Genomic DNA, 14,111 nt, shown 5'->3' on the forward strand with positions numbered 1-14,111 from the left:
ACGCACCCGCAACGGGACAAATGAAGATTAAGTGCGGGCGGTTGGTTGGTGAAAACGTGCAGTCTCGACCCAAAACTCCTGGAATCGATTCCTTTCCTCGGTGGCAGAAAGTATGAGATCCGCGCGCGCGTGAAGGAGAGAGCGAAAGCGGCTTGCGAGCTCCCTCTATCCCTCAACTCTGACCCCAGCCGGTGGGACAGAAGAGGAAAAGGGGGCGATGGGATCAATTTCGGCGGCGCAAGACAGTGTCGTCATGGGGATGATATGGATGATCAGCTCTCTCTCATGTCTCTTGTCAATTTGGGAGACTTGTCAATTTCGGAAATTCGCGCGCGCGGAAGACAATTTCTGGTTCTCTCAACACTCCTCGTCACTGGTGCATAACCATTAGAAGAAGCCTTTTGGAGGAGTCCTCGACGACAACGACGCAGCCGCCGGAGACGGCTTGCCGCTGGCGGCGTCAGTAGGACCCTGGATATCCGCCAGGTCGTCCATATGGTTGCACATGGCGACGAAGAGGTCGAAGAACATCTTGCCGCCGGCCTCCATCTCGGCCTGCATGGTGCCGCTGCGCTTAAAGGTGCGGCGGCTGCGGATGATGAGGGCCAGATAGTGGGCGCGCAGGCGCGAGTCCGAGTCGGGCGTGTGGGCGTAGGCGTAGCGCGCGCTGCGCAGGATAACGCCGGCCTCGATGCCGCCTTGCAGGCCTTGCTTCTTGAGCGCCAGCCGCTTCAGCTCGTCGAGGCCGTAGCGCTCCGCCGCGCAGTACACGCACGTGTCGCGCAGCACCACGTCGTCGATGCCCGAGTGGTAGATTGTGGCCTCGCTGCTGCCGATCATGGGCGTGTAGTCGACGGCCGTCTGCTGGCCGTGGCGGCTGCTGCTGCTCTTGCTGCTGCTGCCGCCATTCTTTTTGGTGGTGTTGGTCGGGTCCGGAGAGAGCTTGGACAGCGTGCCCTCGAGATGAAAGACGCCGCGCTTCTTGTCAGATTGCAAGAGGCGAGGATAATAATCGCCTTTATACAAGTATTCTAGGACACAGCTCAGGATCTCCGGCTCTTCTTCAGGCAGAAAAATGCGTCGGGCGCCAGACGCGAAGAACTGGTCGCGCATCGCCGCCGCGAAGAATGGCGAGTGACTCAGTACATCTTCGTGAGCTGCGAACAGCCGTTGGTCTTTGCCCACCACCAAGGTGATGATGGCGCTGGTGAGCTTGGGGGATCCGCTGGAACCATGTCAGCCAGCTTACATGTTTTTCAAATGCAACCACTCACCTCGCCTGCGATGCTGGGCTGTCCATGTGCCCGAACACCTTTTGCCTCGTGCTAGTATCCTCTCGAAACGATCTCTTCGGCTGCTTGGTGACCCTGTTCGCGCGCTCCTTTGTCGCGGCAAAAGAGCGTTTGAACATGACGGCGCACTGAGCCCTGAAGACGGAAATCGTGGTGGTAATCGGACGAGAAACAGAGGATTTACGAAACGAGCAACGAAGGACGAAGTTGAAAGAGGGAGGAAAATGGGGAGGGGGGGAAACGAGTGTAGAAGTTAGTTGACGCTTCTCATTGGCTTGTTTGGGGTCTCAGCAGACTCTCGAGCTCCGGAAGAGCGTCAGGCCGGAAAGACTGATGCTGTTGCGGCAACAGTGGACTTCCGACTCGAGCAACTCTCTGCGTTGAATCGAGGAAGCTCGATTCTTCGCGGACGTTTTGGCTGGCTCTGGGCGCAATGGGACGACGGACGGGAAAGCGTGTCGCGCAGCAAGAAGCGCGCATGACGGGGCCATGGGGGCCCTTTTATGTTGTTGATGTTGTTCCCGGGCAGCCATCTGCAGCCGCCCCGCCGTACAACGATGCAATTGGTCGGCATGCAGTCGACGTCTGCAAGGTCTTTCGTGGCTCCGTAGCCGTGGCTTATCTCTCTCTTGTCAGGAACAGGGATAGCCCGCGAGGGAACAACCCTCCACGCCGGCAATGTTGAAATAAATGCTGCTCGCTCTCTGGCCAAAGCAGCGCGCAAGAAATCCAAAAAACACGATTCCAATGTTCGCAGCTTGGCGCATTAGTCGACACACATGCAGCACCTTGTCTATTGTCGTCGTCGCACCCACGTTCCCAATTTGGAAACAAGACGCAGTCGATCCGGTCATGCGACAGCGCGACTTCGCGTCAGGGCACCCGACGCGTTGACGCTGCGACCAGAATGTATCACAAGAGCTGCCTGCGTCGTGTTTGGCTTGTGAAAATGGACAGACATGGCCACCTGCAGGCCACCACTTCCATGTCGCGTGGCCTCTCTGGCCCAAGATGTGGCCCAAGCCGGCCGTTTGCATCGGGCGATTCCAACGCCGCAACCTTCAAGTGACTCACCCACCCCGACTTGTGGACGACTGCATCGTCTGCCCTTCGATGGTGCACGAAATGCCGTTCAGAAAATCATCGATTGTACTCCGCGGTCTGGATCGAATTGAAGACTGTCCTAGTAACCCCATCCCAATGCTGGTCGAAGCAAAAGAAAAAAGTCAACTTCATTCATCCGAACCGTCCCTTGAGCAATCTCACCCCACGATAGAATACATTTTCGGGTCCTTCTCCCTTCCATTCCTTCGTGCGCACCAGAGTCGTGAAGTCATACGCCGTGGCTCATGTCCGCTGACCTGTTCGGTCCGTATCCGACTACTCCGTTGGCCCTTTACAACTCTTCCTTGACGTAGTCTGTGGCCTTCTGGGCAGCCTCCTCACCGCGGTGCTTGACCGTCGAAGCCTTCTCGGCAGCCGCGTCGCCAGCCTTGGTTGCGTCCTTGGCCGCCGCCGAGTAAGCACTCGTTGCGCTCGACTGTGCGGCATCGGTGGCGCTTGCAATGTTGGAGCCGGCGAGGCCGAGCTTCTCCTTGATCCACTCGACGTAGTAGCCGGCGGAGCCGGCCAAGTGGTCCTTCTTCAAAGCGGCGTCGTCAGTCGCCTTGGCGTACTCGTTGCCGGCCCTGGACGTGGCAGCACCGTAGGCGCTGGAAGCAGAGTACGACACGTTGTCGCCGGTAAGCTTGGCACGGTGCTTGCGAGCAAGGGCAATGAGCTCGTTGCGCTTGGAGCCCTGAGGAACCTTGACACCATTCTTGTCGAGCCACTCCTTGACCTGGCTGTCGGACCAGGCATCGAGCAAAGCATCCGACAGGGTGTGCTGAGCGGCAGAAGCAGAGGCAGCGGCCGAGGCCTGGGCAGACTTGATGCTCTCGGTAGCCAGGCGCGAGTTGCGGCGGACGGCAGCAATCAGCTTGTCGCGGGAGCTTGGCTGGGGAGCAGGGTAACCACGCTCGTCGAGCCAGGCCTTGAGGTCAGAGTCGGACCACGATTCGTACAGCCAGTTGCCCGGGTAGGAAGCGGTCTCTCCGATCTTCTTTGCAACCGTCTCGTAGTTCTCGCGAGCAGCCTTCAAGAGGGTGTCACGAGTGCGAGGCTGAGGTGCAGGAATCCCATTGCGGTCGAGGAAGGCCTTGAGTTGAGAGTCGGTCCAGCTGACGTTGGTCAGCAACAAGGAAGGCAGAGAACGTGATGTAAGTTTGACGTACCTGTCGAAAATCCAATCGCGAACCTTGGAGTAGGCATCAGTGGCCTGATCCTCAGTCTCGCCCCAGTACGACTTGACCGTTTCCACGAGGCTGTCGCGAGAGTCGGCAGCGCCCTTCTGGAGGTTGTGGCCCTTTTGGCCAAGGTAGGACTGGAGGCGGGCCGTGTCCCATTCGTTGTAGGGCTGGACAATCTTGGAGTTCCAGTTATCCTTGACCAGGTTCTCCAGGTCCTTGCGGTCAGCGGGGGTAGGGTAGGGAATGTTGTGATCCGAAAGCCAGCGCTCAAGCTCGGTTTCGTGCCACTTGTTGTATGCTAGATTGATGAAATGATACATCAGCAAAGGGTCTGATGGAGAGGGCGGGGTAGAGCAGACGCAATGACGTACCGGCCTTGCCAAACCAACCAGTGCTGGCGACGGCGGATTCGGCGGCCAGGGCCACCACCAGGGTGGACATGAAAGAGAACCTCATGGTTGTGTAGGTTCGAGATGAAGCGGGGGAAAAAGGGAATTGGAGGATGGAGCAGAGGGAAAAAGGATTTGTGGAGGAGGGATGAGGTGGAGAGAGTGAGAGAGGGGAGGAGAGGCGAGCTTAAGGATGCACTGATGATGGCATCCGGACGCCGTGCTTTGTGGACGGACTGGAAGGAGCTTGGGTCAGGTCTGGTCGTTCTGACGCAATAGTTGGAAGCTTGCAGCAGGCACAACGGAAGGGCCATCCTGGAATCCAAGCGCTGGCCGGGCTGGGTCAAGCCACACCTGATGCAGTTTCCATCTTTCCCATCATCCATCCAGTCGTCTACCACTGACATCACCACCATCTTCCACTTCCATGTCCCTTCCCGTCGCCACTGGACGCTCCCCGCGTGGCGCCAGTCAGCCCAGCGTCCTCTGGAGTCTTCTCCACATGTTCTGCCCTTCATATTGTACAGCACCCCGACAAAGCACCATGGTCTCGGAACGCGGTCAACATGCAAACGCCATTCGGACACGTGCAAGAAACATGCAGGATGCTTTCGCCATCATCATTCGAGCTAGCAAATCACGAAACAGGTTTCAATCTCGCAACATCTCTCTCTTCGTCTTCCAATGACAGTGCGACAAGGCGACCGTTGACATTTCTCCATCTAATTCCCCACGTCTTCTGTGAGCTCAACTAACCTCCCATGCGTCCGCCTTGACCTGCGTTCCCCAAGCAGACATTAGCCACTGCCTCCAAGGTCGAGCGCTTCACCTACCAGACCAGAATCCGGGCGGCACTTTGTCCTTTTCGACATCGTCGTTCGCCAATTTCGTATCAGCTCGGTCGTGGCGCTGCTCCATCTCGCGATTGTGTTGCTTAACGTCCTCGTTGATCTCAGCCGGTGCATTCTCGTCCAGGATCTTGGGGCGCGCACCCTTGACCGCCTTGTCTTTGTTGTTGCTGGTGGTGGTGTCGTTGGACTCGCCCTGCTGCTTCTGGTCGGCCTTGCTCGACGAAGTTGATGATTCCTTGTTCTGCCCGACGTCGGGTGCCGGTGCTCCTGGATGCTCCTTGGATCGTGTCGCGCTGGACGAGGGCTGCTCCTTCGCCGCCTTGGGACTGCTGTCGGTCGAACCGTAATCCTGATTTGCAAGGCGGCGCGGCGTCGTCGCCATGGTCGCTCTGGGTGCTGCACGCAGCGCTCGGCGGAGCTTCGTGGCTCGAAGCGAAGACGACGAGGCGCGGAGGAAAGTCATGGCTGTGCTTGATGCTTGAATAATGGTGCTGAAGCAACGAAGTGTTGTTGGAAGAGGATAAAATGTCAAGGTGAGCCAAGTGCGTTGCAAGCTCTGCAGCGTTTTGGTCAGGAAGGAGGAGAGGAGTAGGACGTCAAAGCTTCCAGCTGCGAACGACTGATTAGGCATGTAAGGAAGGTAAGCGTCCCGGTTTGCCCCCCCCCCCCCCCCCCCCCTCTCCCCGCGGGACCCCAAAGAGCCAACGACCGCAACCACCTGTGACGTCATTCCAACACAAGCCAATGCTTTTCTTTGCCCTTCTGGCGCTTTGCTGCATTTCACGTGGCGGCGGGGGATGCAAGGGGCTGCGTCTCGTTTGATTGCCGAATCCTGTCTCATTCTGGAAACACTCTCCCGCCTGTCATCATGCATTGGTTGGCAGTGAATAGCAAACTCATCCCCAAGAAAGAAAACTCCTCGCAATGCCCATCCGCGCCCACGCTGTAAGAAACGGCCCGAACCGCCTTCTCCGCCCCCCAAAACTCCCCGCTCCCAGAGCTGAAAGTACACAAGCGAGGTACTTACAAGAGCACCAACGTCCATCCTGACAAAGTTCCAATCGTGGGTAGCAATATCACAGCTCAACTCTTTGCTGCGCAGTCGTGTGCGCCGTCTTCCATGCTGCCTGGCGAAAATGAAATCTCAGGTTCTCACGGAAGGCCTGCTCCCTGGCAGCCTCTGGATCGTAGACCAAACGAAGCAGTCCCTTGAGCGCGGGCCCCACAGTCGCGGCCATCCACAAGACGCCCGGCTTGAGCCACTTGAAAGGCGGCACCCAAGAGGCAACTTCAAGCGTCACGTAAGGTATGCGCGGCGCGTTGGGATTGACGCCGTAACCTTCCATGTGCTCGGCGTAGTACTTGTGACAATACTTGTTGCTGCGGCGCCATGTCAGCGCTCGCCTCTCCCCAAAGTAACCGCAGGACAAGATGGAAGGATACATACCACAGGATCGTCTCGGTCCAGAACCACGACCAAAACAGCACAAAAAACAGACCGAACCACGTCAGCCGCAGGTAGCGCCTCTCGTCCCAGAACAGGCTCTTGAACGCTCTCCAAATGGTCAAGAACGGGTGTTGGTACGCATAGCACTGCCCCTCGGAGCCCCCACAATCGCACGACTTGTCTTGTCCCCTGACTGGAGCCGCCGCCTCGTGCTGTGCCTGTGCTTCCGCTGCTGGTGTCTCGCCCCCCGCCTCGACCTTGTTCTCCAGATGCCGCATGTTACGGTTGGCATCTCGAATGCTCTTGCGTGTCGCGCGGAGCCGCTCGTTCATGTTCTGCAACTGTAGGAGCTCTTGTTGCCGCTCGCGTTCCGCCGCCGTCTTGGGCTTCTCCGACGGCATCGAGAGCTCCTCCAATGTGTTCTCTTCCATGTCCAAGTCGACCGTGTTGTCTGCTGACATGATGCCTTGCAGCGAGTCGAGCGTAGAGTCTCCGTATCCTTCCTCGGTGGCCTTGGCTCTGCCAATTACCGCAGAGAGAGCCGATTTTGGGAGCTTTGAGTTGTTGATTTGCCGTTCAGGCTTCTTGGGCGGGTTGAATGTTCGTTTGGTGGTGGGCTCCCGAGATGCCGCATCTTTCTCGTGTGCGTCCTGTTTCGAAGTCCTCAACCTTGACGTTGATCTCGAGCGAGATAAAGTTGCATCCACGGCAATGGTGTCATTTTGACGAGCGGCTACTGTTGCAGGAGTGTCAACCCGTGCGCCCGCCATAACAGGAGTCTTTGCTGGCGCAGTCTCTTCCTGCGTGTTTGACGTTGACTCCGGGATATCGGCAGGCCTTTTGGCCTTGGCTGGCCCAGTGCGACGGCTTTCGCTTTTGGTATCTAGTTTGGTAACCTGCGCGTTATGGTCATCCAATTCAGGTGAAGGTGTCGGGAGACCCTTGGCGTCCATGGCGCGAGCTTTGCCCTTCTTGTCCTGATTCGGAATTGACAGTCTTTTCTCGACGAGCGGTGATTCCTTTGGCATCTCCGATTGTCTTCGGGATTGGACACTCTCCTCCGCTTCTCGTCCAGGGCTAGGACTGTTGCTCATTTCGCGAGCCAACTTTCGAAGCAATTCATGTGAGTCGTAACGTCGCTTTCCTGGGCGTGCGGTGGTTGTTTCTACTCTAGCCGGTTCTTTGGTACTACGAGACTGCTTCTCATCTGGAGGGCTCTTGTAGACGATTATTGGGGGCTGGTCGGATGCATGTTCCTGGCCGATTGGCTCAGCCGACAGCTTTGGCTTGCTAGCACGCTCCTGAGGTAGATTTCTGTCAGATTCTGAGCGTTCCTGGAGCAGCCTTCTAGGTGGGTCAACATTGTCTTTGGATGCTGCACCCTTCCTCTTCCTTTTCGCTTCTTTGGGAGACGTTTGCCAGAGGCGATCCAAATTTGGAGGCTCAACATTAGGCTCTGTAATGCTTTCGATTTCCAGCTGCCGAATATCGTGTAACCTAGTGTTTCTCGGTATAGCGGGGGTAGATGCTAAGAGGGATCCGGATGTAAGATCCTCCGTCAGGTCCCAGTCCTGAATAGACTTGTATCGTCTTGTAGACGAGGGTGTTTCCTGGATGATATGGCGCAGGGTGTCGGGACTGCCTTCCACTGAAGGAAAATGCATGTTTGTTTGCTTGCGGGGCGTAATGTCCAGCGCGTGCTCCGCTCTTCCCAATCGCGTTGCGCCATCATTATCACCCAAGGGCTCTGACTCTTCATCCGGATCATTGATCCTCCTTAACCACTTGGTATCGTGTTTTGCCTTTCTCCCCCATTCTCTCGGTGGTTGTACTGGAGGATCAAGTGCGCCTCCACTATTCAGACTGTCCGGACTGTCGCGCGCGTACGGGTCCGAGACTAGTTCCTGATGGATGTTGCGCTCCAAGTTTTCAAGCGTCAAGGCTACGCGCGGACGAGTTCTTGCTTTGCGAAAAGGTTGTATGCCCCCGCGCATCGCATTCTTAATACGTTGTTCATCCCTGGCAGCCTGTACCAGCATCCGCCCAAACTCGTCCGTGTCATCCTCGAGAGAAGTCAATCCAGATATCGATCCTGAGCGCGGGGAAGCGTCGTTGCGTAGCCGCTCGTCCATAGGTATGTTGCGCGATCAATGTTTACGGCGCGCGAGCGTTGGAAATACAGGGCGGCGGTAGGGCCGGAGTCTGCGATACAAGATTTGTCGATGGTAGTAAGAGGACCGTTGGACTAGGCTGGTATATGTACAAGCGACAAAAGCTGAGTGAGTGAACTTCCGCAGGGTGGTTGGGTTGCGCGTGCTGTTGATGCGGGATGCAGTCGAGCTTTCCCGCGATCACCGACAAGGATTCGCGGCCCTGGCACCAGGCGCGTCGCGGTCCGCTCCATGCCCTACTAACTTCACCACAACACGTCGACCACAAGCCATTGCTAACGGGCCATGGATCCACCGTCACCGAAACGCCGCAAACCATCGCCGACAGAGCCAGCAACTTCTGTCACCGAAACTGGTGACTTCCGTCCGCGCAATCAGCTCCGCCGCACACCACCTCGCCGAGCTTCGTACCAATCCCCCACCAAGGCGAGCCTTTCGCGTTTCAATCCCGACATACTTGCCCGACGGACGTCGATTGAGTCAGAAAAACGACTAAATCCGGGAGACCCTACCGGTCGAGGACAACGCGCTCGCGCATTCGTTCTGGGGGAAACCGATCAGCTCGATCCCAGTTATGTGTACGGCGATGACCAAGCCCGAGTTGGGGCGACAAAGACAGGGGCAGACGTTGATATGCAGGATATGGGAGAGGATGATCTTCCAGAACGTCCAGAAGACTCGCAACCTGATCTACCTCCACAAGAAGGCTTGTTCTCGTCACCTCGGAAAAGTCCAGCAAAGCGGAACAAATCTCTAGGCCGATATCTGTCGTCACCATCCAAACAGGCAGCTGTTCCCGGCATCCAAGTTCACCTTAACTCCAGGTCACCTGCAAAAGTAAAGGAGCCAAGTCCAATATCGGCCCCGAGTCACGAGAGTCGAACAATTGTCGTGGAGTCTAGCGGAGAGCAACAGAAACCAAGGCCCGCTTTGAAGCCTGAGCCGGATCCAAAACTACAAGAAAAGGAGCAGCTTCAAGCAAGATTGGATTCATTACGCGAGGATGTCGAAGCCATTGAGCGACAATTGCAACTCAGCCGTAATCCTCCTGATGCCGACGAGGATTCTTCTGCGCTCATGTGAGAGAGAGCCTGATGATAACTAGTCCTCCCCGCTAATTGAGTCCAGATCTCTCATAAACAAACAGGATCCAATTACCACACCCGTCCAGTCAGACTCTCCACCATTGGCCGCGATACTTGCTTCTTTCCTCCCATTGGCCAAACGTACCGATCCGCCCAGCCCACCACCCGACGAACCCGATAAACCGCTGCCGACCCACGAACCAGTCGAGCTCGACGATCCCTATCCTTATCTCAGCCTCTTTACCGGCTTTAAATTCACGTCGTCAGTGACCATGGGCAAATCGGATCAACAAGTTCATTCAGTCTCCATGCTTTCCCCTTCATCTCTTCTCAAGGTGGACTTTGACATGGCGGTGGACATTGCGAGCAAGCACATACAACGACTGGAAATCCTCAACGTTTCAAACTGGGCTTCGCATGAGCTTGGTTCGTACATCACCAAGGCCTCCGAAGAAAACGATCTCGGTGCTGTTTGCTCAGCCATTACTTCTTACTGGAACCTGGCAAGTAGGAGAGCGGCGTGCTGGGCCAGATGTCGGCGAGAATTCCCACATCTTCTATCTCATCGAGGGAAAGGAGCACAAAATACTTCAGGATCATCGATCCGAAAGACTTCCGACAATCAAGAAACTCCAGCGAGTATAGCTGCCCAAGATGAGGAAGAAGAAGAGGTATCTGGAATCATGATGGACTCTGTAGTCCAGGAACATGGTGAACGGCCATACTCCAAACCAGATCTAATCCCATTCCTGGATCGTCATCAGCTTCTTCTTAGGAGCAATCAGGTCTTGCTCAGAATCACTTGGACAATACAGTTTGATTGGTCGGGCGAAGCACAATCGACACTCAAAGCGGACGCTGTTGTTCCTGAGGCCTGTAAGTTGCCTATTGATCCTCAAAGCATGTTTGGATGCTGACTTGCCACAGGGATCGAGGCAGACGGTCGGGATTCACTGCGAAGAGTTCCGGAGACATTTGACAAACTTCTTCATAGCAGAGGCGCTTTCGGGGCCATTAAAGTTCTTGAGGGCGTTCTGTTCGCCTAAAAAATTGGTCTGAGTAATTATACAGACGTTTGCGGTGGGAATTTTATTGTCGGCAGTTTAACACCTCTCGAGACTAATCGCCAAAGAAGTAGGTGTTGCCAGCCCCATTGTCGAAACCCCTCGTTCCCTTCAACTGGTTAGAGCGGCCATGTGCACGCATCATATCGTTCCTCGCAGGCATTGGATGGTGTCCAACTAAAGCGTTCCTAGTGACCAATGCTGAATCCTCGAGTCCGTCTTCCAACATGAGTATTCTTTCCTTCTGGAGTCCTGCTCCCCCGTCGCTGACGGATAGCGTCCCTGGCGTCTCTGGCGTCCCTGGCAGCTGGCTGAGGAAAGCCATTTCGGCATACTTCTGCATCACTCTGGTCTTGTGATGGGGTCCCATGAGGCGTTTTGTCGCAGTTTCGACTTGTCCCAACAGATTTTCCAGGATCCGTTTTCTGATTTCCACTGGGAGACGACTGCACCATTTATTCCTTAAGCCCTCGACGTCGTCTTCGCTGGCACGATACATGGACTTTCTGACGAGCGATGAGTGGGCCATGTCATATGCAACCCAAGTCACCCGTCCGGTGAAGGTGACGATACCTCCCTGGTAGCTCTGGTCCTTGTGGGCCATTTTTCCATGCCAATGTTTGCTGTCAAAGGAGATTTCGATCTTGCCACCCGGACGAAGCTCGCGAGCGTAGCCTGCTCAAACTCTGCATGTCAGGTCCTTTTTTCTTTGGCAGGGGCGAAACTTCTCACCCTTGATCTCGTTATAGAGTGCTTTCACCCGGTCCTTGTCAAAATTGGACGTGAACATACGATCGTACCTGAATCACAGTCGTAAGTTCCTGGACCTCGCTCCTGTCGACTTCTTCGTCCTCACAGACTGTACTTCTCGTCATCACTTTGCGCTTTTTCCAAAGCAGCGACTGCTCTCAGATAGCTCGTCATCCTCGCCGGATTTCGTGCAGGCGTTGGTATTGTGGTACAATCATTCAAGACAGGGTGCAAGAGCCATAAGTTAAACGCCGTTTTATGAGGTTCTCCGTCCCTAGTTTCCAGAGGGGGTTGGTTAGCGCCTCAACACCTACGAGGCTCCATCCATCCAATCGCTGCACGTGCTTGACATTTGGCAGGTCATCGTCTCCTTGGCTGCGAGGCCGCCCTTCAATAGTTGCACTTGTCAGCGTCCACGGTCCTGTCGTCTGCTCGTCCTTGCAAAACTAGCTTGTTCATCGCGGCATCTTGATTAGCGCCCACTCCAACTCCCCTGCCGTTCTCATAACCAGCCTTCGAGCAGAAGGTCGAAACACCTCCCTCGAGACCCTTGAGTTGGCCGCCATACCTACGCTCACCAACCGGCCATGTATAATCAAGCATTGCGTCACGCCTCAAGCAAATCGGTCCAACGGGGCAAACCTCCTGTCTTTCCAAAACAGACATGCCTTTACACCATCCATGTCAGGCTGTCCAGCATGGAGAACCGACACTCTCCAGAGCGTTGCCATGGCAAAATGTACGCAGCTTACAGCATACGCGGATTACACGAGGGCAAAAAATCTTCATTTCCATTGGATACTTGATACTGAACCACTGGTTTTTCTTAGTAGATGAAAGGAAGGACTCATTCCAGACCAAAGACTGCCCGTCACAAACGGAGCCAGGAAATGGACGGACCTAAGCACTTCCAATACGGTAGACGAGTTTCTTGCCGCTCACCTTGCCCTGGCGCAAGTCATTCAAGCCCTCCAGCACACCGTTCAACCCGCCATCCCGAACATCCGGCTGGTGGACGCGGAACTTCTTCTCCTCCAGCAACCGCTGGCTCAGCGCCCAGAACATTTTTCCGAACTCGAAGTCCTCCTTCTTCGCCGGGAAGTTGGCTCCAAACTTGAAGAACTCCTCGCCGACGACGGTGTATCCGAGCGTTTGTCTGGCGTCGACATCCTGGCGGGGGAATTCTACGTTGAGCAAGGCGCTGTAGGCCGGCTTCTTGGAAGATGTTTCGGTCGAGAGAGCCTCCGCGCAGATTGTGGGTGAAGAATGCTCCGAGACGCAATCAAAGGCATGGTAGAGCGAGTTCTGGGTGTGTGCCCTGATGTCTGCTCCGCACGTCGGACTGTTGTAGTCGAAGGCCGCAGACGCTCCAAGGGAGTGAACAAGGTCAAAGTTGCGAGGCGAACAGGTGGTGATAACATCAAGACCGGACCTGCAATGATTCTCCGTCAATTTTTCCTCTGTGCAGACAAGTGTTGCTGGTCCAGGACTCACAACTTGGCGAATTGAATCGCCAACGCGCCGGTAGCGGTGCTCCCACCATAGATGAGCACAGGAAACTTGGTCTTTGCCGGCTGCTCCGGGAGTGGCAGACGCAAGCTCTGATACAAACCCTGGCCAACGGTCGTGATACCAACTCCCAGCGTTGCCGCCTCTTCCCAGCTGACGCTCTCCGGTATCTTCATGTGTGGACCCGCCTTTGCCACGAGGTACTCTGCAAACGCACCGTCTTCCTTGTTGTTCGCGTTTCCCCCGTGAGCAAAGCCAGCGATCCTGTCTCCCACGGCGACATCCGTCACACCTGGGCCCAATTCTTGGACAACGCCGGCGAAGTCGCAGCCTGAGGTGCTCCCTTCACATGGGACGAAGTCAATGTGCTTCCAGTCGGTGGGGTTCAGGGCAACAGCGACTGTTTTGACAAGGACATAGCCAGGCCGGATTTGCGGAGTAGAAACGTCTTCGACCTCGGCGTGACCGGGAGTTTTGATCTTGATGGCCTTCATAGTTGCAGTCCTCAATTTGAACTCGTCAATTGAATGGTTGTCAATCGAATGGACGTCAATGGAATGGTCGTCAATGGAATGAAGTGCCCAGTATGGCGGGGAAGAGGGGAACTCTAGAGTATATCATCTAGCGTCATCGCTGTGATTAGAAATCAAGCTTATTAAACATGGTGATCACCGGTAGAAGGGATCACCGGCAGTGGGGACACCGCTATACTACCTCTGTATAATCAATTGCTAATTACTTCGCGTGCTTTATATGCACGCCTATATAGTAGTATATAGTAGGTATATAGTTATATAGGCGGAGCTAAGCTATAGAATTAGAATCTATATACTAATATACTAATATACTATATATTATTCCTTTTTTTTAGCTAAATTAACCCCTAAATTTCTTACTAAGACTAGTACTAGTTAAAAGAGTATAGTTAATATACCTAAGGCTCTAACTTTTAGCTCCTAAACTATATATACTATTATATAAGAAGGGGTAGAAAGTTATAAGAATAGGAGTATATATTTATACCCCCTATATCTCTATAGAAGCTTATCTAATTAGGATAAAAAGTATACTAATTAAAAGCCTATACTTAGTTCTATAATATATAATACTTATATTATTATAAAATATTAGGAAATAAGGATAGGAGGGTAAGTTTAAATTTTTAAATTTTCTTTAATCTTTAGTAAATACTCTAGCTAGGAGCTATATCTTACTTTAGAGCTATATCTATTATAATAGGTAGTATACTAGTATATATATCTATA

At 54.4% G+C, this 14,111-nt stretch overlaps 7 protein-coding genes across 7 annotated transcripts; 1 reads left to right on the plus strand and 6 right to left on the minus strand.

The window, feature by feature from the left end:
• Window positions 1–71: 71 nt before the first annotated feature.
• Window positions 72–1,509, minus strand: J3D65DRAFT_351097 (uncharacterized protein). The gene is made up of 2 exons (XM_066795540.1): window positions 1,275–1,509; window positions 72–1,225 (listed from the first exon to the last, which is right to left on the minus strand). The coding sequence occupies exons 1-2, from the start codon at window positions 1,409–1,411 to the stop codon at window positions 388–390; spliced, it is 975 nt and encodes a 324-aa protein (XP_066656495.1). The 5' UTR covers window positions 1,412–1,509; the 3' UTR covers window positions 72–387.
• Window positions 1,510–2,417: 908 nt separating this feature from the next.
• J3D65DRAFT_623206 (uncharacterized protein) lies at window positions 2,418–4,248 on the minus strand. The gene is made up of 3 exons (XM_066800138.1): window positions 3,952–4,248; window positions 3,566–3,878; window positions 2,418–3,511 (listed from the first exon to the last, which is right to left on the minus strand). The coding sequence occupies exons 1-3, from the start codon at window positions 4,034–4,036 to the stop codon at window positions 2,689–2,691; spliced, it is 1,221 nt and encodes a 406-aa protein (XP_066656496.1). The 5' UTR covers window positions 4,037–4,248; the 3' UTR covers window positions 2,418–2,688.
• J3D65DRAFT_623210 (uncharacterized protein) lies at window positions 4,248–5,475 on the minus strand. Its single transcript, XM_066800139.1, has 2 exons — window positions 4,803–5,475; window positions 4,248–4,746 (listed from the first exon to the last, which is right to left on the minus strand). Exons 1-2 carry the CDS (start codon window positions 5,449–5,451, stop codon window positions 4,721–4,723), a joined length of 675 nt encoding a protein of 224 aa, XP_066656497.1. The 5' UTR covers window positions 5,452–5,475; the 3' UTR covers window positions 4,248–4,720.
• A 58-nt stretch (window positions 5,476–5,533) lies between these two features.
• Window positions 5,534–8,584, minus strand: J3D65DRAFT_623213 (uncharacterized protein). The gene is made up of 2 exons (XM_066800140.1): window positions 6,268–8,584; window positions 5,534–6,200 (listed from the first exon to the last, which is right to left on the minus strand). The coding sequence occupies exons 1-2, from the start codon at window positions 8,397–8,399 to the stop codon at window positions 5,897–5,899; spliced, it is 2,436 nt and encodes an 811-aa protein (XP_066656498.1). The 5' UTR covers window positions 8,400–8,584; the 3' UTR covers window positions 5,534–5,896.
• A 90-nt stretch (window positions 8,585–8,674) lies between these two features.
• On the plus strand, window positions 8,675–10,606 carry J3D65DRAFT_351483 (uncharacterized protein). The gene is made up of 3 exons (XM_066795541.1): window positions 8,675–9,517; window positions 9,567–10,399; window positions 10,451–10,606. The coding sequence occupies exons 1-3, from the start codon at window positions 8,724–8,726 to the stop codon at window positions 10,567–10,569; spliced, it is 1,746 nt and encodes a 581-aa protein (XP_066656499.1). The 5' UTR covers window positions 8,675–8,723; the 3' UTR covers window positions 10,570–10,606.
• A 36-nt stretch (window positions 10,607–10,642) lies between these two features.
• Window positions 10,643–11,511, minus strand: J3D65DRAFT_676803 (uncharacterized protein; the record flags this gene model as incomplete). The annotated part of the gene is made up of 3 exons (XM_066803620.1): window positions 10,643–11,262; window positions 11,320–11,387; window positions 11,444–11,511. 3 exons carry the CDS (start codon window positions 11,509–11,511, stop codon window positions 10,643–10,645), a joined length of 756 nt encoding a protein of 251 aa, XP_066656500.1.
• A 601-nt stretch (window positions 11,512–12,112) lies between these two features.
• J3D65DRAFT_623219 (chaperonin 10-like protein) lies at window positions 12,113–13,524 on the minus strand. Its single transcript, XM_066800141.1, has 2 exons — window positions 12,832–13,524; window positions 12,113–12,769 (listed from the first exon to the last, which is right to left on the minus strand). The coding sequence occupies exons 1-2, from the start codon at window positions 13,338–13,340 to the stop codon at window positions 12,238–12,240; spliced, it is 1,041 nt and encodes a 346-aa protein (XP_066656501.1). The 5' UTR covers window positions 13,341–13,524; the 3' UTR covers window positions 12,113–12,237.
• Between the last annotated feature and the right edge of the window lie 587 nt (window positions 13,525–14,111).

Source organism: Phyllosticta citribraziliensis (assembly GCF_038025025.1).
Source record: "Phyllosticta citribraziliensis strain CPC 17464 chromosome Unknown J3D65scaffold_5, whole genome shotgun sequence".
NCBI classification, from domain to species: Eukaryota; Fungi; Ascomycota; class Dothideomycetes; order Botryosphaeriales; family Phyllostictaceae; genus Phyllosticta; species Phyllosticta citribraziliensis.